The 22,531-nt window shown below is 43.9% G+C and overlaps 1 protein-coding gene across 2 annotated transcripts in view; it reads left to right on the forward strand.

Moving 5' to 3' along the window:
* Positions 1 to 294: 294 nt before the first annotated feature.
* Positions 295 to 22,531, forward strand: part of CAB39 (calcium binding protein 39) — a 34,887-nt gene continuing 12,650 nt past the window's right edge. Inside the window, exons 1-2 of one of the 2 annotated variants that reach the window (XM_048955290.1) lie at positions 295 to 392; positions 15,918 to 16,074. In XM_048955290.1, coding sequence (XP_048811247.1) covers positions 15,961 to 16,074 — 114 coding nt within the window. In that variant the 5' untranslated portion in view covers positions 295 to 392; positions 15,918 to 15,960. Of the gene's footprint in view, positions 393 to 977; positions 998 to 15,917; positions 16,075 to 22,531 lie in introns of those variants that run through there. The other variant, XM_048955289.1, reaches the window with a different exon arrangement.

Genomic DNA, 22,531 nt, shown 5'->3' on the forward strand with positions numbered 1-22,531 from the left:
TCTGCCCCTCCAGGCTCCGCCGCGGGAGGTTCGGGCCCTCCTCAACCTTCCAGCCCAGCGCCGCGCCGCGGCGACCGGGCCGGGCCGCCCCGACTGCCCCGCCCCGGGCACAGCGCGGCGCCTTCGGCGTTCGGACCTCCTCCCCGGCAGGGGGCGCCCGCGTGCGGCGGCGGGCGGAAGCGTCGCCTCGTTCCGCCGCCGCCGGCCGCTCGCCGCGCTCCGCCGCCGGGCGAGGACGGGCGCGAGGGACGGGCAGCTGCGGCGCCGCAGCACCGCGGGGCGGGGGCCGGGCCGCGCCTCAGCCTGCAGCCGCCGGAGCCGGGGCGGTCGTGCCGCGCCAGGGGCGGGCCCCGCCGGACGCGACGCCGAGGAGGCGCCGGGCCGCGGCCCAGGTACCGGGCGGGAGGCGGCGGGCGGCGCGCGCGCGAGGGGCCGGGCCGGGCTCGGCCCGGCCGTTCGGTCCGAGCCTTCGGGCCCGGGGGCGTCGCGCGGCGGGGCGGGGCCGCGCCTTCAGGACTGCGGGGGCCGCCGGGGGAGCGGCCCGGCCCGGCCGTGCCCGCCGCGCTTCGGCCCCGAGTCGTGAGGCGGCGGTGCGCGGTGAGGCGGCGGCGGGCAGGTCCGGGCGCTCGGAACTTTCCCCGGGCGGCTCGTGCGGGCCGGGCCGGACCGGGCACGGCGCTTCCCAGGGGCGGCGGCGAGCTGCGTGCCCAGGCGCCGGGCCGCCGTGGGCCGAGGCGGCAGGGGGTTCCGCTCCGAGCTGCCGCTCTCGGGAGTGCGGGCTCGGAGCTCCCCTTTGTCGCTTCCTTGGCCGTGTTTACGGGCCCAGGCGCGCGGCGGGCACGGTGCGGCCCTCGGAGCGTCCGGGTTTGAGGCCTCTTCCTACAATTGTTCCCGGTCGCTTTGGGCCCCGCGCAGAAGTAGCGGCGCGAGGGTGCAGCTCAGAGCCCGCTTAAGCCAGCACGCTGTGATCCGTGCGTGCCACGGGAGGAAAAAGTTGGTGCGTTTGTTCGTTTTCCTGCAGTCCCTCAGTGATGTGCTGCTCGCGTTAAAACTAGGAGATATTCTGGGTTGTTTTTTTTTTTTTCTTTTTCCCCTTTTTAAAACTAAAATTTAATTATTGTATAAGTCACCATGAAGGTGCACGTGATTTGTTTAAAACCTACATGCTGCCTTATGGGAATGGTGTGATTTCATTTGTTTGGTGAGTCAAAGAGTCAACGGCATGACCTAGCCCATGCAGTTTCAGTGGGGCAGGTAACAGCGCTTGGGGAAGCAGTTTAAGTGTCGACCACAGGTGAAATCTGATTAGCGTCAAAACATTGGTGAGTTTTTTTGTGTGTGTGGTTTGCAACCTACCTATCAGAAGCTTCAACACAAGACCGGTGTTTTCCTTCCAGCAGTGCAGCTCATCTCCAGGAAGCATCTCTTCCTTTTCAGTGCTAGAGTGCATGAAATCATATGGTGTCAGAGGAAGTGTCACATCCTGAGCTCCCACCTTAGCATCTCAACTTGGAAATGATAGATTTTTACCACTTAAAACGCCGTGTGCCTGTAGTTAATACCCACTCCCTAGTACCCGTTGATGTGGCATGAGCCTTTAACTGGAGAGGAAGAAGAAGCCAGGAATTACTGTGAGATCCAGAGTGAGCACAGCACCTGCTTTGGTGTCAGAAGTCCTGAGCAGTGACAGCCCAGCTGAGCTGTAAGAACGGCACGATGCCCCTGGCACCGTGTCTCACTGGGATCCTGTCTGTCACTGACTCACTGTTGTAAGAGCATTATATTTTACAATTAGCTTCGTGGCTGTCTTGTGACATGGGAAGCTATTGAGTCAGCCAGGTAGCGCTTGCTGGGCTGAAGTCTGCTTGAATGCTTATCTTGATGGCAGCGTGGCACAGGTGGTGTTAGGGGTTTTCTTTGTCAGGCTGAGAAAGTGCCTTAAGACAGGTGGAGATTGTGTCTGGAGTTTGTATGTATGCAATAGCGTGCTGCTGAGTGTTTCTAGGCGCTGATAGTGTTGATCTTTCAAGTTAATTGCATTCTCTTAGATTGACTTGGGGTTCTGAAACCTCCCTGCCTTCCATAGGCTTTAAAACCTGCTTACAGATAGAGAAGTGTTGAAAAGCAGCGCTGCAATGTAGAATTGGTGCTTCTTTAGAGGGTCTGTATTTATACAAATAAAGGAGACTAAGCGGAAGTGCCAGCTAAGTAACACTTTGTGACAATATGTCTTTGAGAGATAATTGTGTTCTTTGGGTTTTATCAAGTGCAGACAAATGTGTATTCCTGGGGGGGTGTGACAGTATTAAGAGAACTCCACCTCTTGGAATTTCTTGATTGCTTTTCAGAAGCATTTATGCAGGAGGGAATGGTATCTATTTTGCATTCTATGGTGGAAGTTAATGAGTTTGTTTCTTACTAATTAACTGATAGTAGTCAAGAGAGGCTTTACTGTTGTGCTGTACGTTGCTACGCTTTTCAGCTTTTTTAAAGGCGCTTTTGTGAATGCTGAAATTACTGACCAGTGTCCTCGCTTCTGAATCCGCTCTGGACTATTTGAGTTGTTCCAGAACTGTCAATGAATAGTTTGCAGCCTTGATATCTGTGGAAAATATTTCTGCAGGCTTTGATAGTCTCTGCCGTGTGCTCAGAGGCTCAAGGCAGGGGCAGGAAGGCGTTGGCATGACCTTCTGAATTCCCTCCTGGCCCTGCTTTTCTGTAATTCTGACACTTTCTGATACGGTTTAATTACAAGAACAGCTATTAAAATATGATTACCACGGTCTAATTGGAGACATCTTGCAGCTTTCTATCAAAAATAAGGTTTGAGTCATCTGCTTCTTCAAAATTAATAGTGCCACAGTAGCCACCTCCCCCCATCCGAGTGTGAGCACACAGGTCAAATTAGAAGATGATGCTGTCCTCAATTATTTTAGCAGACTTATGGAGGCTTTTATATGCATGCTTCACTGGTACCTATGGCTTAAGCTGGTGTCATATGAGTTTGGTCTTTCTTTAGCCTGAGCAGATTTTCATGCTTTTGCTGTTTTATTTTACAGTAAAATGGCCTGTGTGTTTGTCCCTATATAAAGCCTCCTCATGAAGAGTTGAGTTGAGGATTGACCCAAACTGGAAACAGCCAAAATGCTGTGTGTGCACAGTAAGAGCTGTGCTCCTTCCTCAGCAGCCTTCATGTGCTGTCTTTCTCAGGCAGCATTAATTTAGAAATAGAAAGTGCATTTCTCAGCTTTAAATAAACAGCAGCAATTTGGTTTTTAAGTCCCTTGTTAGGAGAATTTTAGCTGATATTTCTTAGAGTCAGAAGAGACGCTTTAAACATTCCTCACTGTGGATTTCAAGTATGCTGGAATGAAGCAAACTGTAAGGCCACCCAGGGGGGCACAGAATTGTAAGGGATATCACAGAATGTTGTTGCCAAGCTTTCTGTTCTTTAGGATTCTGCTCCTGATGAAATCCCCAGCTCGTGTCTGAAGGTCCGTTTGCTTTGTCATTCCTCCTTTCCCTTCAAACACTTGGAGAATTCCTCACTGAGAAGTGAAATGTGTCTAAGGTGAAATGCATCTGAAGGCAGTTCAGAAATGGTGAAGCTATAATTAGTGTGGGACTGTATGTTTCACTGAGTTCAGAAACATCCTTCAGTGAAGTTATTGAGCAGTTACTGCTTTGATTTTGAAAGGTTCAGGTATAATCCAACTTCTCACCTAAAAATGGCTGCGTTGGTGACGAATTCCCATGGGCTGCTTTAGCTGGGGCCCTTGGGCACGTGTTCATTCTCAGGTACCTGCCTTCCCAGCATCCTACTCAGGAAATTGCTTAAATAATCTGCAGGCCTTGACTTCCCAGTAGCATCGTGTGTGGTGCCATCCTGATGCCTGAGCACTGCTGGCAGCTTGTGCTGCTGTCGTACAACTGGGGCAAAAGGTATTTCTCTCATCGTGCTTTGCTTCCATTGCTATGTGTAAAACATGCATGTCAGTGCTTCAGGAGATCATAGTTCTTGTAGTATATGTCAGAAGATTTATTTTGGTTGATGTGTTTTGTGTTGGAATTACCCACAGTATAACAATTTGACATTATCTGCTGGCAAAGCAGAAGAAAAGCTTGTTTGCAAAGAAATATGATTTTAGGAAGGAAAACCTGGCAGCTTTTATTCTGTGGAAGCTTTTGGGGTGCTGCCATGCAGTGAGGGTAACGTAAGCACTGGGAAGTGTCTCCCACACGATTTGTGAATGCATCACTCTTCTAACCTGTAACACCTGCTGCTCGAGTACTCAATTTCTGCTCAGCAAAGGTTGGCAGTGAGGGAGGAACTTTGCAGGGGGATTTAAACAGAGGTCTTGTCATGGAGGGCTGGGGCCCTTTCTTTGGAGGGCTTTGTTCAGTATCTTGTTAGAAAGATGTTGAGGAAGTTAAGCTCATCTCTCAAAAGCTGACTGAGAAAATCAGAGCTTCGATTTGCCTCACTTCTGATACGGTACCAAAAGTTTGATTCATTGGTTTTCAGTTTTTTCAGCAGGACCTTTTGTTCAAGTTGTGCACAGGAGCACACTCAGAGAACTGCGTTTGAGTGTGTGATGTTGTGTGCCAGGTTGTCTGCTAGAGCTCCTGAGTGCTTTCACAGCTGCTTTCCCAATGGCTTCCACTCACGGTGGGTTACCTTGTAACCCGGTGTATCTGACAGCTGCTGTGAGGTGGGTGTGCAGCTGGTGACTTTCTGCACTGCGTTGACAGGACAAGGGAGAGCAGTTTTAGACTGAAGAGGGGTGATGTAGATAAAATGTTAGGGGAACTTTTTCACAGAGAGGGTGGTGAGGTGCCAGCACAGGCTGTCCAGAGAAGCCATGGGTGTTCTGCTCCTGGAGATGCTCCAGGCCACCTTGGGTGAGACCCCGGACAGCCTGAACTGGAGACCCAGCCCACAGCAGGGGTGGGAACTGGATGGTCTTTGAGGTCCACTCCAACACAGCCGTTTTAGGATTACAGGTTTCCCCTGTGGCCAAGTGAGATGGGCTTTCTCTGTGGATAACATGGCTAAGAGTCAACAGCGAAGGAAGCTTCTTGAAAATACTCAGTTTTCTAAACAAGTGTTGTTCTGCATGCGGTCATATAGGCTTGTAATCTCTAAGAAAAGCAGTATATTGACTCATCAGTATTGACTAATATGTTTCCGTTTTACATCTCTAATTGACATTGAGCAATGTTTAAGCTCTGCTCACGCAGCAGCAGGGTGGAGCTGGAGTAAACAGCGTTCTGCTGGGAGCTGCCTCCATTCACAGGGCACTGGCACGGCTGTGCCATCCTGCTCTGCGACACACACCCACATGTCGCAGCAAGGGACCAGCATCCCTGGATCCAAGAAAGCCTCTTTATTGCAGGGATGGGGAATATTTCCAAAAGAATCACAAGAGCTGTGTAGCCACAGCGCAGGGTCGGACGGTTGGGAGGGTGGCGAACCTGTGAGCGTATTGAAGTTTTGAATTCTGTGAAAGACTTTTTGTCTGCTTTCTTCTTTCTTCACTTAGAAAAACATGCTAATGTGTTTATTCCTTCATGCCTGTGTGTATCTGCTTTTGTCTAGCTTAAAGGAAAAGGAATTCTCTTTACTTTCCTTCTTCCTGGGAACTTCTGTGTACATGTGTATGCACATATGGATGAACAAAAAACATAGCAGCCACGTAAGCATGGATTTATGATGCATCTCCAACAGAACATCATATTTTCCCTTTGGCACTGACTGCACAAGGCTGCTTGCTTGTTGTAGGAACTGCACTGCTTTGCTGCATTTGGGTCCTTAGATTAAATGTGAAGATGAGTTGTGCCCTCACTGGTGTTGGCGGGCATCCTTGGTGTATTTTCCAAAGCTGAGAACTTAACTGTGGCAAATCTGGGAAGAAATTTCAAATCTGTGTTTCAGAATGAGCTCTTTAATGAATGAGGAGAAGGACTGTTGGCCATGAACACAGAACTTTGAATTTCTCAATGGGTTACTTTTAACTGTCAGCAATCCTTGCAAGCAAGTCTTAGCGCAGCAGAAGTTACTGCAACTTATCTCTAACTGGGAGCGTTGTGGAATCGTACTTCCAGGATTTATGTAAAACAGAAAATCTGGCTTTCCGTGAGGTCTGCAGGTTAGCTAGCCAAATTAAACCATCAAAGCTGTTGAATAATTTGAGAGTTTACCAAGGCTGTGAATTCTGATAGCTGCATTGTTTTTGTTTCTTGAGACTCTTGTTGTAGAACCTGGTTTCCTTGGCTAAACTTCTGGAGACAGTAACCTCTGTTGGGTTTGTCTTGGTGGTTTTCTACAGTGACTGCATTAGAGAAAGGCTGGAAGCTTGTATTTTAAAAATTGTGAAACAATGCTAGTTCCTTTCTCCAGCCCAGCTCTTGGAGGCAGATCAGATAACTGAACTCTGTCCCTCAGTGATGATTCAGGTGTGTTAGGTGGGTTGGCATTTCGCTGTGTTAGTTGGGCTGGTATTAGTTGCTTCCTGACTTCTTACCTGCTATCTCTGGTAGCTGTCAGACAATTTTGATTTGCAAACTTCTGAATGCTTTGCAGGAGAGATACTGACTCCTGGATAGAAAATACCAGCTGTTTCTAGGGTTGGTCTTAGTTGCCTCTGGTGCCTTGTGAGTAATCAGAATGACTTGGTTAAGTTGCCATGAAAAGAGCCTGGGCAGATCTTTGGGAGCAGTCTAGATCTTCCCCCTTTCTTGATTCCTGTGCTGCATAGCATTTCCTAGCATGGATTGAGTGGTGAAGATGAAACTTCCTCCTCTCTGCCACAAAATACATGCTACAGTAGGAAAACACAACAGCTTAAAGTTCTGATTCTCACTGCTGATAGTTCTCCTAGCGCAAGCATGCATCATCTTTGGCCTTTAAGTATGTGTTCCTGTGCTCTACCCCAAAGGAACACACCTGTCTTGGTGTTCTAGGCAGCTTTAGATGCAGCATCATTTTGGAATTTCTTACATGGAGTTTCTGCATCACTGCGGTGGGTTCTGTTCTTGGTAGGATGCTGTGAATTAGAGGTTGCTGTTTTGCTGTTTTCCTACGTTCTACTCTTGTAAATGCAGTGACATCTTGCAAGCAAGGAGGTGTGCATCTCAGTACCACAGATGTGTTCTGGCCTATACTGTGTCTTGGTGTTATTTTTTGCTGTTTCAAGTGAAAGCTAATCCTTCATCTTGAGTATTCAGTGAGAAGAGCCTGGCTAGCCTCTAGATTTCGCTGATTTTGCTGATCTTAGCAATGTTTTCCCCCTCTGTCATACTGTCCTTGATACTCTGTGCTCAGGAAGAAGCAGAGATTTTGATCTGAGAATAAGCAGGGCAGAAGTTCCTTTTGAAGAAAATTAGTTTCACATCCAGTTTGGGCAGCGTGGACACTGGGTTTGAGGTGGTGAAGGAGAGAGCACTGGGACAGTGCTATCACAATTGCAGATACAGTGGTCAGTAGGTTGGTTGATTGTTTTTTTTCACTCATGCAAGTTGTATCTGCACTGCTATGGTTTAACAAGGCAGCTGTATCAGTAAACTCTTTGTATTGTCATCAGAACTGCATCTTAAGTGCCAGAGCCTGGAGCAGAAATAAAGGTTTGGCAGAAAGCAAGTTCATCAAATGAATGGTGACTTTATGGATCAGTTCAGAGACTGCCTGTGCACCAGCTCCTTGTGCTTGTTAAGAGGTGATGTAAGGAAAAAAATAACCAAATAGTTTTTCCCTTTGCTGAATGGGGATGTGATGAGCTAGAAGGGAGGAATTCACAAACGTGGTGGGGTCATGCTTGTGAGCTTGTTTATCGATTACCCCCTCACAGGGCTCTGACTCATGTGCGGCTCCCATCGGTTATTGGCCAGGAACTCCCTTGCAGAGGAGATGTAATCATTGTGTAGGGTGCCAAGTTCTCTCTGATGTAGCAGGAATCAACTTGGATTCATGAGAGCTGATCTCAGAATAAGGTACATGTTAGTCTTTGTGTCATGCCAGTAGGATCTCAGAGGAGCTGCAGATGGCAGAATGGTGGTGCTGCTTGAGGTGCGTGCGGCTGTGGGTCTCTGCCCTCCTGTTAGAAGAATGCACAGAAGAGAACCCAGAGCCATTAAGCTGCCCTTGACCACATGTCATCTCTGCTGGTTTTGAAGTGACTGTTGGAACTGAGGTGAATTGTACAGTGTCCTAACAGAAAGAGCCTTTAATTGTGAGCTCCCACATCTCTTCTTTCAGAAGGGAAGCCGTGACAGAGCACATCAGAGCAGTCAGTAGGAATCATTTAGGTAAGGTGGGCACTCCCTGATCTGTCTTCTCACTTCTTAAATCAGTGGTGTTAGGATATTCCTGTGCTATGTCTGGATTGTTGATCAGTAGCCCATTAACGTAATGTTTTAACATTGTCATTCTTCAAGTGATCTTTTTCCTGTCCAAGTTATGTTTATTACAAATGCTGTCATTCTTCAGATAAATTACATGGAGAGCTATGATGGGTTTTCTTAAGTGGAATTGGGCTGAGTATGGCGAGTTTCATGCAGACCACAAAACTTGGTCTTCAAAGGAACTAAGGGAACTGTAGGCATAATGTTGTTCATTTTCTTGACATTATTTTAAAAAGTAATACTGAAGCAGAGTTTTTGCTAATGAAAATTGCATCATTCTTGTAGTTTGATCATTCTCAGCTTCTCTTAAAAAGAAACCATCTCCCAAAAGTGCAAATGCATTTACATCTGTCTTGTATTGATGCTTACCATTGTCAGCCTCCTTCCTCAAGTAATTAACTCATGCTATAGATGATCTGTTTTCCTTGTGCCCGTTGCACCAACTTTCTATCTTAAAAACAGAGCCCTGATGCTGCAGTGCCAGCAGGGTTTCCTGCACTTGTGCAGTTTCTGAGTTAAAACTTCATGCAGTTGTATGTAGTTACTGAAACATCACATGTAGACCATACTGCAGTGTGTGAAGGCAGAGATTAAACTGCAGTGAACTTTTTGCCACTTTCTTTCAAAATTAACCCCTAACTGCATATTAAAAAAAAAAACAAAACAAAAAAAAAACCCACCAAAACAAAGGAGACTTTTGCTTTTGCATTTTTGCTTCCAAGGGTGAGTAGAATGGCATGTACATAATTGCAGCCTTTTTTATCATGGAAGAAATATTCTGGGTTTTGTGATGATGTGATGAAAGCATCTGGGGACTGACTACAATGCCAGGTTATGAGAAATGTATTTGACTTTCCACCTGGCCAGAAGTGGACTTGCTATTTTACTGCATTTATTGAAGTAAGTTCTTGCTTTTTATGTAGTGTGTTTGAGATACCATTTACTTTGTGTGTGTGTGTGTATGTGTGTGTATATGTATCTATATTAAGCTTACCAAGGAATGGGTGAGGCATCTGCATGCTTCTCTGTATACCATATTGCTGTATAGCACTAAGGTTTGTGGGGAAATGAATGGGTGGGGTAACTCCAAACTGCACACCAGGGAAAGAAGCTGAGTCATAAGATTTCCTTACATATGGAGAGAGAACTAGGATTTCAGATACTGAGCATTAGTACTAACGAGCTTTTGTGCTTGTGCTGGATCTCTGAAACCCCTTAAGTACAGCAGCCTTCTTTTAAAACAATTCATATTTAGTTTCTGCAAAAGCTTTGTGGCAGTGTGTTAAACTGCAGTGAATAAAATGATGCACGAGCACCAAAGCTGAGCTCAGTCTGGGGAGGCTGCAGTGGGTGAGCAGGGGCTAATGGAAGTGGCTGCCCTGTCTCCCTAGCAGGATGCAGATGTCTGCTGGAGAAGCAGGCTCTCAAAGAGGAATAAGCATCAGAAAAGTAATTGAATGGCAAGAGAGAAGTCTGCTTAATGAAGGGAATCAGCTGGCGTTCAGTGCTAAAGAAACAAGCAGGGCTGTGAACTGCTGGGGACTTAATTAGAAGGAAATTTTCACAAAGGAAGAAGCTGTCTCATATTATGTGTCTCATTCTTACATAGACATTTATTTTCTGATTCTCCATCTTTTCTGAATCTGTTGAACTGGTCTATTCTGTTCTCTCAATTGTTCGTCCTATTAGAGCAGAGAATGGTCAGGATTTTCATTTTTCTCTGAAAGGAGTTATAATTCTGAGGTTTTTTTCTGAGTTTTCATCTTTAAATGGGTGAGACCACGAATAATGCTGTAATGCAGAATTGTGAAACTGCTTCAGAATCAGCCTAAAGCTTCTGTGTGCTGCAGTTAATGGCACAAGTTAATGGTGGATTTTAAGGAAGATGCTGGTGTTTAATGACAAGCAGGAGGCATCAGCATGAGATGAACATGCCTGTCTCGTGCAAAGACAACGTATGTATAAATTCTGTTCCTCACAAGATGTCAGAGCAGTCCAGACTGTTCTAATGCTGGAGCTGTTGAACAGATCCTGGTGGGAGTCAGTGGTGCTTCAGGTACACGGTGTGCTGGAGGTGTGACTTCATGCATGTGAGATGGCCAGTGTAGTCCTTGAGTCTGTGCTTTAAAATTGCCTTGGAAATGCTGGGAAGATGTGCAGAAGTGTTTAGAGAACAGCAGAAATGCCTCAGAGTTGTAGTGTGCTCCTACAGCAGTTGGAAGTGCCGCTAATTGCTATTTACAACCGTAGCCATTTTGTTAATGGCATAGTTCTGCAGGCAGAGCCATGGTTATACCAAATAGTTCACTCTGGAGCTCCCAAATAGTTGGAGGTGTGGGTTATCCTCTATCAGTCCCATTTCCTGCATGATAGGGAGGTTTTGCTTGTGTTTTATATTAGCAGATTATGCTGCTGAGATGTGTTTGAGTGAGAGATACTCATGCTTCAGTTTAGTTAGCTCACCAAAAAGAGAAGTGAGAAATGGTTCAGGTGCAGTGCCTGGGCTCTAGAAAGCCACTTGATCTTGTGGAAAATGCTTCTCCAGAACCAGGGTATGGAAAGACACAGCGAGCAACAGGAAATGAAAAACATGGAAGGTGTTTTAATGATGAATGAGAGTACCCAATTTAAATGATATCCTGAAGGAATGATGCATACTGCCTCTGGCCAGCTGCTCTCGTGCAGCAAGGGGTGGTGCAGCAGTTTGAGGGGGTGTGGCCGTTTTGGGGCCGTGCAGTGCCCAGAGGCTGGCAGTGCTGGGCTGTGGGGTGGCACTGGGCACTGCCTGCCTGTGCAGAACCTACAGGAAGATGCTCGGGACGTTGCTACAGCTGCCTGCCAGAATAAGGATGACATTCTGTCATCCTGTGTGGGAAGGCTGCACCGCTAGTACCACACCACTTCTGTCTTTGAAGTTCTGGGGTACTTTTTTCCTGAAGAGTATGGCAGCTCGCATAAAAACTGATTCCTGGATCAAAGCAGTGGCTGTCAGGCTCCCTCTGATCACCAGGAATGTCTGAGCGGAGCAGTGCTTTTAAAAATGCATCATTTCTCTTTTTTCTGTTCTTGTTATTCCAATCAGCCTTCAGAGTGGTGATTTCTAAGTGACCTGACCTTGCCTGATAAGGCAAGATAAAGCTGGTCTATGGTGGTGGTGTTCTTCATACTGGCTTTCTGAGGTCCTTAATGCAGGAGGTACATGAGAAAACAAGAAGTTCTTGGGATAATTCAGTTCTATAGGGACGCACATGCTCCTGCTCCACCAAACTGGTAGTACAAGCATACTTCTCTTCAATAAGAGACAGCAAGTTTTGTCAGTAGTAGGTTGGTGAATTGTTGGTCACAGGGTGGACCCTCACTGTTTGTTCTGATTGCAGGCATTTTGTCTTTGCAAATGCATTAACTTATGTATTTGTATTTATTGAAGACCATCCCTGTGTGCTGTTAGCACTGCTGTATGAACAGGCATAGGATGGGAGTGGAGCCTCCCCTGGTTACATGGGCTCCTTTGCCTTGGGAACCCAAGTGGTTGGCCCTGTTGAAGCTGTTAGATCTTGAGTGGTTTTCTCCTTGCTCTGACTACGTACCACTTGGATGCTGGATGTGCATTTTGAGTGGGCCTGAGTTTGTTAACATGCAGCCACAAGGGGCCTGGAGGGGTTTTTTGCTCCTCCCTCCTCATTAATAAAAGCAGTCACCCAAACTCTCCTCATGTGAACAAAGCAGCAGGCTCTAGCTGAACACTTAATGTACCACAGACTATTTTAAGGGAAGCAAGAGTAATACATGTAATACTGTGAGGCCTAAAATAGAGCATGAAATTAAGGTTAGTGTCCCTGGCTGTTTCACAACATAGGCAATGAGATTTTTCTGTACAGCACTCAGGTAGCATTGGCTGAAAGACCAAGAGGGCAGCATGCATGTTAGGAGGCAGTGAGCATGGCATGGCCAGCCACTCTGCAGAGGTGTTGGTGCGGCCTCCCCTGCAGTGTGCTGTGCAGTTCTGGGCTCCATGACCTAACAAGGAGCTTAATTGGAAACAGGAGTGCATGCTTCTTACAGCATGCTTCGTTTAAAGCAAAAAACCAGAGCTGCTCACTGCTGAGAAAGCATGGCTTGTACTGTAACACTTGTACCATTGTATGGGCAGCATGGTCTCTTACCCTTCATATAAGAGAAAGATCCCAACTGGAAGAGAAAAGACTCTGGGCTACTGCATCTATTTTTTGAGAATTAAAATGTATTTAAAGATAGAGATTTTGCTTATCATGCTCCTGTATTTGCTCCTGTAGCAACTTCTTGGAGCAGGTTGTCCACACAGAGAACCAAATGTTTTTAAGCATTATCTGCAGAGTTACAAATAATAATAATAAATGTTTTATATGGAGCATATGAAATTGGATTTAATTTGTGTGGTCAGCAACGACATAGAAAGCAAACTGCAGGTGGATCCTGCTGCATGGGGGAGCTGGGATTCCTGTGCAGGTGAAGCAGGGGTGCTGCTGTCCCATGGTGTCCAGAAGCCCAGCTGTGCTGGTGCAGCTCTGTTGGCTGCATGCTGTGCTGCTGTTGGACAGCCCCAGTGGGTTTGTGGAGTGCTGTAAGGCTTCTGCCTGTGGCTGCAACACCAAAACTTTGAGGACCCTCTTTTTGTTGGCTTTGCCATGCTTGAATATTGGTGAAATGAAAGGCGTGCCTAAGGAGTCCCGAGATTTGTAAAATCCTGCCCAGGGTCCCTTCCAACAAACAGCTGAAGGCAGGGAGCTCTCTGGGAAGGTGAGGGAAAGCGAAGGAGCCTGACAGAGCACCAAGCCATCCATGGACTTGCTGCAGCTTCTGGGATCCCTTTGTAAAGCTGCAGTTAAAATTCTGTAATGAGTTCACAGAAGTCCAGGTGCTGGGGATGTGAAACAATTACCATTTGACACCAAGTGAGGTCTGTTCTTCAGTTATTCACAGAAAATGTCATTTGATGTTGCTTCCTTTTTTTCCACTCTGCAGATGTGGGTGGTGGCAGCTCTTTCCGATCTCGCACAGATGTTGGCATTGTCTATTGTTGCAGGGTGTTGGTGTGGCTTTGCTAGGCTGAGGAGGGAACAGTTGGTGTGTGTTCTCAGAGCCTCATTAAGCACATTTCTGTGAGACAAGGGGCTGCCCAGCTTTTCTTGGCAGCATGGGAGCAGGTCTGTCAATGCAGTTTTGCTTCAGGGTTGGTTGGATCTTCAGTCTTGAGGCCTCAAAGGATGTTCCTGACAGTGCGTTCCGTCAGGTAATACGTGTGAAATAGAAATAATATTTATTCCGTTATCTGGAATAAATGAAACACCTTGAAGCAAAATGCCACCTTTGGCATTTGTGTGTGGATTGCCTTCTTCCTTCCTTTGCTTTCTAAATCGCTTATGAGAAATTCATTCAGAAACGTACCGGATTTGGGAACAACACTTAGTATAAATGCATACTATTATTAATTGATTATCTTCTAATAGATCTGCTGGTAGATGAAGTTGTTTATGACTTATGCATATGACTTACGCAGACGCTGGCACGTTTCATAAGTCAGTGCTGGACTATTTTTAATTTGAAGAAGCAGTTGAGCAGTCTCTGGAGGGAAGTCCCGTTTTGCAAGCTTAGACACTGGGCAGATCTTAACAACAGATATTTGCTGTTGTTCTTTGTATGTTATGTCTGTTATCCATGTTGTCTTTTACATTAGAAGTAATGTAGTTGTGACCAAGAAATGAATGTGGACAGATGTTTTCTGTGTTCTGTTTATTCTCTATGTGTATTGCTGTGGTACTCTAATTGTTTCCCTTATTTTTATTCTCTCAGAGAAATGCTTAAATTCCTATGACTCTTTTTTCCCCCCGTTCTTCCATTCACATGTGGTAAAGTTGAGGCATAACACCCTCTTGCCTAAGGAGTGATGTGTGGTTGGTTTCTATCTCCTGGGGAATCTGGCTGGTGCAGAGAGCACAGGAGGCATCTGTGATCTGGAAAAGATTGGTAGTTGGTGGATGGATCTTGCAGCTACCTTCATGCTGTTATTTTACCTTTCATCTGCAAGTATTCCCATTTAAAGAATGACCTAACTTGGACCTTTTGTCAGCTGTGCTAGGCCAGTGGCAGGTGTGAAATGGTGAAGGCAACATCTGTGCAGCTGCTTTCCTGATGCGTGTTTTTATGGACACTTGGCAGAAGATTGGGTTACTTCTGTCCTTCATCTTTTAACTGCTGTCCTTGGAGCAGCCCAAATTGTTTGCGTTGAAAATGGGCATAACTCAAAAATAGTGTAAAATCAATATCTTAAATTCTTGCGTAACGTGATTGGATCAGATCAGGTTTAATAAAGTTCACAGCAGATGAGCCAACGTTTGAATCAAGGATCAAAGTACTTGGTGTTAGATAAGAAACTTTAACGTTATGATTGGCTCATTAACCTCGCTGGCGTTGCCTGAGTGCAGAACTTCAGGCTAATATCCCTTCTTTGTAATGACAGTTATCTGTGCTCTGTCAGCTCTCACTGGCTTTTGTGTCCAGCCCAAGCAGAGCTGGCAGCATTTTGAATGCAGGATTTCCTGTTCTTCGCTGTCTAGATTAGAGTTCTAGAAGTGTATTCATTTGTAAGAAGTTTTTATTGTCGTTAAAGTGGAGGCATATGTGTTTAGTAACAAAAGCTTTTGAACACACATTTACACTAATAATATTTGTCTGTTTTGTACACAGAAGTGAATATATGTATATATGTAAATATACAGAGGAACAAATGTACTTGATTGCAGATGCCAAGTATTATAGTGAAGGAAAATTGCTACCATTAAGTTTGAAAAAGGTGGATTTGATGTTTAGTTGTAACATTTCCATGTGCCTTATTTAAGCCCTTGCTAGTGATGACAAAGTTGGCTTCCCTTGAAGCGAGTCAGGGAGAAACAGTATTTCAGAATGAAATTGCAGCAATATTGGCATGAGAAAGTCAGGGCACAGCAAGTGTTACAACCTACGTGAGAGCTGCTGCCTGCAGGCTCACCTGCACCGAGCTCTTAGCTCCTGCACTAAGTAGGCCTTGCTGTCAGCTTTGCTTTTGTTTGTGGAATGAGTGTGGATAAAAGTCTGTACCTGGACAGTCATTGCAGTGCAGCCGAGGCACAACGCCTTGTGTCAAAAATCTAACGTAAAAACATATTTTACTTGATGGAAGTGATTACAATAACTTACATGTATTAGTCTCTCCTGTATGGGGCTTCTTTACCATATTTGGCTTTGGATGTAGTTAATGTATTCTTCAATTTCTTCCTGTAATATAAAGTAATTGTTTTAATGTGAATTGTTGGTTTCTGTATTTTGTGCTACGGGAATCGGAGGCACAGTTAGCATATAGATTTGTGATGGTAAGCTCTAGTTGAACTGTCAAGGGTGGTTATTCCATACATGAGTGCCTTTGCTGAATTCTCTTCATGTGTGTTGTTACAGTGGCCTCATGCTTCTATTCATGACATGGTTTTTTTCCCTTCCTTTTCCAGGTGAAGCAGGAGCTGTAGAAGGAAGACCTGGTGGCTTGCAATCATGCCGTTCCCCTTTGGCAAATCCCACAAGTCTCCTGCAGACATAGTGAAGAACCTGAAGGAAAGTATGGCAGTTCTAGAAAAGCAGGATATATCTGACAAGAAGGCAGAAAAGGTATGGTTGGGACTTTCAAGTTGCTAAACAGTAATTAAATGGAAGAAAACAAAAAGGAAATCTACAGTTCTTTGCCTGAACCAGTTAGGATTTTTGTATACTCTGATAAAGGACAGGCTATGATGTTCCTTTGAAATGGTGTATTGCTTGGCTTTGCACTTTTATACCACTGGCAGCTGTTGTGATACTTAAAATATTTGTCTTGGAGTTGTAGGACATTGCAGGTGTTAACAAGCAGTTCACAGTCATACAGTGTTCCCATGCTCGTGCCCACTGTAGTAGCTTTACTGCTGTGCTTCTGTGCTTGGCTGTGTGAGTGGTCACAAAGCAAAGTGGCTCTGTTAGCAAAACCAAGTTCTGAGCTTTGAGTCCCTGTGACTCTCAGTGGAGTGTATATACTTGCATCTTCTCTTTCCCTTTCCTGTGAGCTTTTTCTTCAGCCCACAAGGAGATGGTAAGGCGTAAATTTCCTGTACTACTGCAGTGTCCTTTAAATAGTTGGTGGTTTGCTACTTCAGGATCTGTACCTGTTTTTCAGGATCTCTACCTTGCAATAGTCGTTTACTTCTCAACTGGTAATCTTGATAGCTTCATTAACAATTACCTGCAGATTCAGCCTGCGTGCAGCTGCTTCCTACCTACCGACTTGTCTAAGAGGGGTTATTTACAGTTCAGATAAAGTTTTTTCTTCAAGCTCTGTACCAGGGCATAGATGCCAACACTTCTTAAAAATATATATATATATATAAAAATCCCTCAAACTGAAGCACAAATAAAATGACCCCCCTCCTCATGTCTGCCAGCTTTTGAAGCAGGCTATGCTATGCCCTTGAATCCTCTCCCAGTGGTAACTGTTTTGTTAATGCCATTCTTGGCATCCTCACAGAGTCAAGCCCAGGAGTTAGTCACAAACTTTTCCAGTATTTCTAAGCACAGTTCGGCCAGCCTCTCCACATTGTTTCATCCAGATTTGGCACTACTGCTGAAAGTGTAAGAGAAGCTGGATTTTAACTGTAGCAGCCTTTTCCTGATACTCTGTAGGATCAGCATCTTATGCCCCAGTGCCAGGATGTGATGTGTTCCAGATTTCTTGTAGTGGTTTTTCCTAGATGCTTTTCTGTCTTGCTAGGACTTTGTGGTCTTGTGCGAGTGCATGCTCTTGTCTTGTTCTGTTCTTTATCCTAGCTCATGACAGAGCATTAGCACAAAAGCTGGGAGGGTTTTCATTAGCTGCTGCTTTTCTTCTTTCTCTATTAAAGACATCTGCCATGAGAGGAGGGGTAGGTGCGTTCTGAGGAGTGTGAGAGTGAGATTTGGCACTGCCTCCTTCATGTCAACCTCACTGTTAATTCCTGGAGATGTAGCTTGATGTTGAAGTCTGTACTCTTTAGTGTCATCTTTTTGTGTAGATGTCTAATAAGAAACAAGCCAGCTTCATTCCTTCGTGCATAGCTGTGCACTGTATCACATGCCTTGTTCTTGATGCTTTAACATCATTATTACATACAATTATTACATACAACTGGCTTCTTGCTGGTCTTTAATCCCATACCTCCATCTTCTTTAAAGACCTCATCTATGAGCCGTCTTTGACAAGAAATAATGTACTAAGCCTGTATGGCTTCATTCTGTATTGTAAGAGGCTATACACTTTGCACGAAGGAGGAAAGATAAGACGAGTTCACCAGGTTAGATGTGAGAAGGGTTAAATACTGACAATCACAAGGCTGAGGTGGGTGGTGCTGGCCTCTGTTATCCTCATTATTCACCAAAGAGATCAGCTGGTGAATCTGAATTTTCACAACGCCCGTTCCTGTGTGTCCTTACGTGGGTTCTTCAGGAAATAATTGTTTTGTTGGCAAGCCAAGACCTCTGTGAAGGTGACTCTGGCTGTAGCAGGTTATCTCGGGTTCTTAGATAGTTTGCTGGTTTGACAGAGAAAGCTTTTCATTATATTACAAGCCAGTCATATCTTCAGAGGTCTAACTGATTAAACATGTTGATTTCATGCCCACTTCCTATCCAGTCTGTTAGTGCTTTTGTAACCAGTCAGGTAACAGTGAGCTTTCAGGGCTGAGTATCATGCTGCATATGCAGTGTTCCTTACTTTCTGTTGTGAGAACACCCGTTTGGGTGTCTTCTGTGCCTGTGTTACTTGTCCTACACTACATTGTATCTTAAATGAAGTATATACACAGTTGCATATCTTTATTACTCTTGAACATGAAGAATTTAAATTATATATATAAATTAGACTGTGGATATTTCAGCATTCGTTGACGTGAACTGAACATTTCAAAAATTAATCATTTTAAGTATTTCTTATACAAAATTAAGTTCATTGTATTGTTTTATATGTTCTTAGCTTCCAAAGGCTACAGTGCTTTTCTACTGCAGTATGACTGTTTGCTTTTAATATGCAGTTCAGGGTAGTTCCTATCATGCAGTAGCAACTCAGTGCTGTTCTGTTATGCAGAGGATGTGCTCTGACAGTTTCCAAGCATGCTTGGAAACACAGATTTGTAAATAAGAATTATGTTAATAACTTTCCCTAGAAATTAAATCTGTAATAATTACCATTTTTAATACCTTGGATTATTTGAAGAGAAAGATCTGAGAAACAGTAGTGGTCATGATGCATCTTAGGTAATTATGAAACATTCTACCCTGTAATACTGCAAAATGTGCTTTATAAATAAAAGCTGAAGCTTGAGAAATGAATTCTAGCTGCATGTTAATCTATATGTTTTTGAACTGTGCGTGTACAGGAGAAAAATTAACCAGGTAGTTCTCCAGGTTATTTTGAAACATTGTTTAGGTTTGCAGTACGTACTTGGAAAATGAGATTTGAAGTGTCTGCAGAAGCCAGACTGCCTCACTGCTGACAGTGCTTCCCATACCATGGCTGTGACTGCTGGCTGCAGTTTGTTACTTAGGACACAGGCAATAGATGGCCAACTTTTATTCTATTTGAAGGGTAACTTCAGAAAGTTGCAAAGACAAGTTCTTTATGTCTGGAAAATGTTTAACTGTTAGTTTTCCTTCTCTTGCTTTCTTTTTCTTCTTTAGAAAGGAAAAATCTTTTCGTGTAAGTGGGACCTACTCATGAGCTATTGCATTAGTTAGTAGTTTATTCTCATCTCTTCTTCCTCTTTGGCTCACGTTAGCATTTATTTCTGTGCTGTCATTTCATTTAATTTGTGGCACACATTTACTGTCTTGAAGGTAAACATTTACTCACGTAATAGACTTGTTCTTCCCTGCTCTCTGACCTTGTGTTAACCTGCTCATGCCAGCTTCAGTTTTGGCTTTCTGGTGGTAGTTTCAGCCACATTGTTAACTCGTGCAGGTTGACTGTTACACAAAGAGGAAAAAAGCCCAACAACACAGATTTTTGGCTAAAATGAAATTTAGAAAGTTACAGTCTCTCTAATTTAACCAGCTCAATTCAGTGGACAGAATAGTACAGTATGCTTCTTTATATGATTCATCTGTCAGATTACAATATTATGTCATGGTGCCAGAGATGAAGGTTGAGCTAACACTGAAATTCAGTGAGCTAACACTGAAATTTACAAAGCAGTGAAATTTTACATTTGTTATGCACATTTCTGCATTAATTCCTGGTTGAGAGAAAACTAAAGGTTAAGCACTCTTCCTTGCCAACTGCTGTGGGCTTTGATTAACAACTCAAAGGATCCAGCAAGGGGCAAAGGTTGTTGGTATTTATTTATTTATTATTGTTGGAAGTAGGGAGTGAAAAGACAGCCTTCTCTTCTAATGGCACTGGGCTCTTTGTGGCAGATGTCTGCTGACAACTGGTGCAAGCATTTTTTGCCCTTAACCCAGTGGCATGGATATACATCATCATGCATTTTACAGGACTGCATGCTGTGTTTTTGTAAGAGCTTCAAAAACCAATCCGTTTAAACGGAATTATTAAAATAGTATTTGCTGCTTTTGGTAATTTTGTAGGCTAGAAAAAATGATCTCTAAACAGAGGCTCAAACCTATGAGGTAGTTTACAGTTTTTTGTGAACATTTTCATTAGTAATGCAGTTTTTGTAATCACATTCTCGATGTGGGCAGAACAGCCACAGGCTTAGAGCCTGCTGAGCAGCACTGGTTTGTAAGTTGAGGTATTTTTGTCATAAAACTCAAGTGTTGCTGCTGTACAAATCTAAATGAGGCATTTGGCATTTTGGAAATATCCTGGAGAATGGAATAAACCAAAGTGGTTTGTAGCTGTGAAGACTTGCAGCAAATTTTGGGGTGGCAGTCATACATGTGACTTCATGGAGTCTTCTTTTTAAGCAGTACCTTCCTATCACTGACAAAAGGATAAAGACACAAGAGATTTTGTTTCCTTTTCTTCCATTTTTAGTTCTGTAGTCTGTCTTTCTCTGACACCACTGCGTTTTAAATAATGTCACAGCATTTTTGTTTAAGGCTCTGCCCCATGGTTGCTCCTCCTCAGTATTGAGGATCTGTATAGTAAACATATGCATTCTGTATATATAACATACACCCTGTTTATGTTACATTAGAATGTATATGATTAATTCCACTTTTTTGAACTTGGGTTGGTTTTTGTTGTTTGTTTTTGTTTGTTTTTAATGAATTTCATTGTGCATTTTGATTTTCCAGGTGTTTTTTCCTGCCAAATGAAGGCAGCACACTGGACAATTATTTTGGTATCTGTATATTAGGAAGCAATGCTAGGTAGCCTATACAAGCAATACTAGGTAGCTTTTCCTTGTCTGTGTTGAATTTGTAAATTAGTTTTTCACTTAACTCTTGACTTGATATTTACTGTAGCATTACAGTTTTAGGTGTAACTAACTAAATTCCATTCTGCATCTGAAAAACTTTTAACTGCAGGCATGTCCTCAGGGTTGCCATTGTCCTGCTTAACACAGCTCCTTGAACCTCAGCATTTCTTCTCCCCTCTTGCTTTCTAAACTGGTGTGCAGAGACAAACTACAGTAGAATTCTTTACTGTTTCTTTTCTTGGTAGCAGTGCTTCAAGGGTATTCCTGTATCGCTCTGTTTGACAGACATTCCTCTTCTTTTCCTAGCAAAGATGCATTTCTTCTGAATTATAAAGAAATAGAGCAGTTGTGTGGCATAATAGGGCAAGCTGGCTTTCTACTTCTATAGGGGATGCCATGAGTCAAAGCAGTCAAAATGAACACTTGCTTCTTGCTGTCTTGCTAACAGTGTGCAGAAAATCCTGTGCAATTGAAGTAAAGGAGCAGACAACTGGAAATTAGTGAGAAGATGGAGGCAGTGTGGAGTGGAAAGTTGTGGAGGAGCAAAAAGTGATCTGGAGTCTCTTTAAAGGTCACAGGATCCTTACTTGCATACCTAGCAAAGCTGGAATGGCTTTGGCTTTAATAGCACATGGGTCATGCTTGTGCCTCTCTACATATAACCCACAGATGAGAAATCTTCTGTGTCCCTTACAGGACAGGCAATATCCAGAAAGTTCTCATTCTTTCCCTTTATTAATTTTCCACGTGCTACCAAATGAATACTTTGGAGTATATGCATACTTGCTGTCAGATTCATCTAATTACTAAAAATGAGCGCACCTACAGATCATTCATACCTTTTAAGCACATGAAGAACTAATGTAACGTAAAAGGCCAAACCTATTATGTATGATAATCTTTTTTCAGTCTTTTCTCCCCAAGCTATGCCATACGAACATACATATTTAAGATAGTTCTTCTCTCTCCCTTCCAAGATAACTGTGTGTTTTTAAGATTCAGAAGTGGATGTTTAGAAGTGTTCTTGTAGATTTTTGTTTACTTCAGAGATCTTTGCTTCCACTGCTAGGTGTTGCTCCAGTCCAGCAGAGCTGCAGGCATTCCTTGCACTGGCTTCCCAATGTGGGCAGTCATTCTGGATGTCTTCTGGGCTTCAAATGGGAAGCTTCTGATGCTTCCATTTGCCCCCTGTATTGAAGTTTTCTCTGGAAGACCCGCTCTTTGTGGGTGCAGCTGCCAATTTGTTCTTGTATATCGAGGGAACCTGAAGATTGAGTAAGGTTCTGTTCTGGGTTTTTCTTTGGAAAGGAAAGAGTTCATGCATAGTGACTGTGGTGTGAAGCTGGTATTTGTCAGGAGATCTACTATGTGCAAAATCTGCAGAAGGAGGGCAGGTGTCTCTCTGGGCAGCTTGCTAGACAGGCTGTCTCTGTCATCTCTGTCGTGTCCAGTCTGATCTTCTGTTCTACAGAATGGAAATGTACATTTCCTTTCATACTGTCACTATTCTTTAGGAGATTTTTGAATGGGAGGCTTAGAGGCACTAAAAAAAGAAGAGATTTTACTTTTGATAACTTGTTAATTAAATTGCTTCTCTTGTCTCTGCCTCGTTTTTTTTTTTAATAGCACATAACAACCTTTCTTGCAGAAAGATTATCTATTGTTTTCTTAACAGGTTGTCATTT

This window comes from Lagopus muta, chromosome 9, assembly GCF_023343835.1.
Source record: "Lagopus muta isolate bLagMut1 chromosome 9, bLagMut1 primary, whole genome shotgun sequence".
Taxonomy (NCBI): domain Eukaryota; kingdom Metazoa; phylum Chordata; class Aves; order Galliformes; family Phasianidae; genus Lagopus; species Lagopus muta.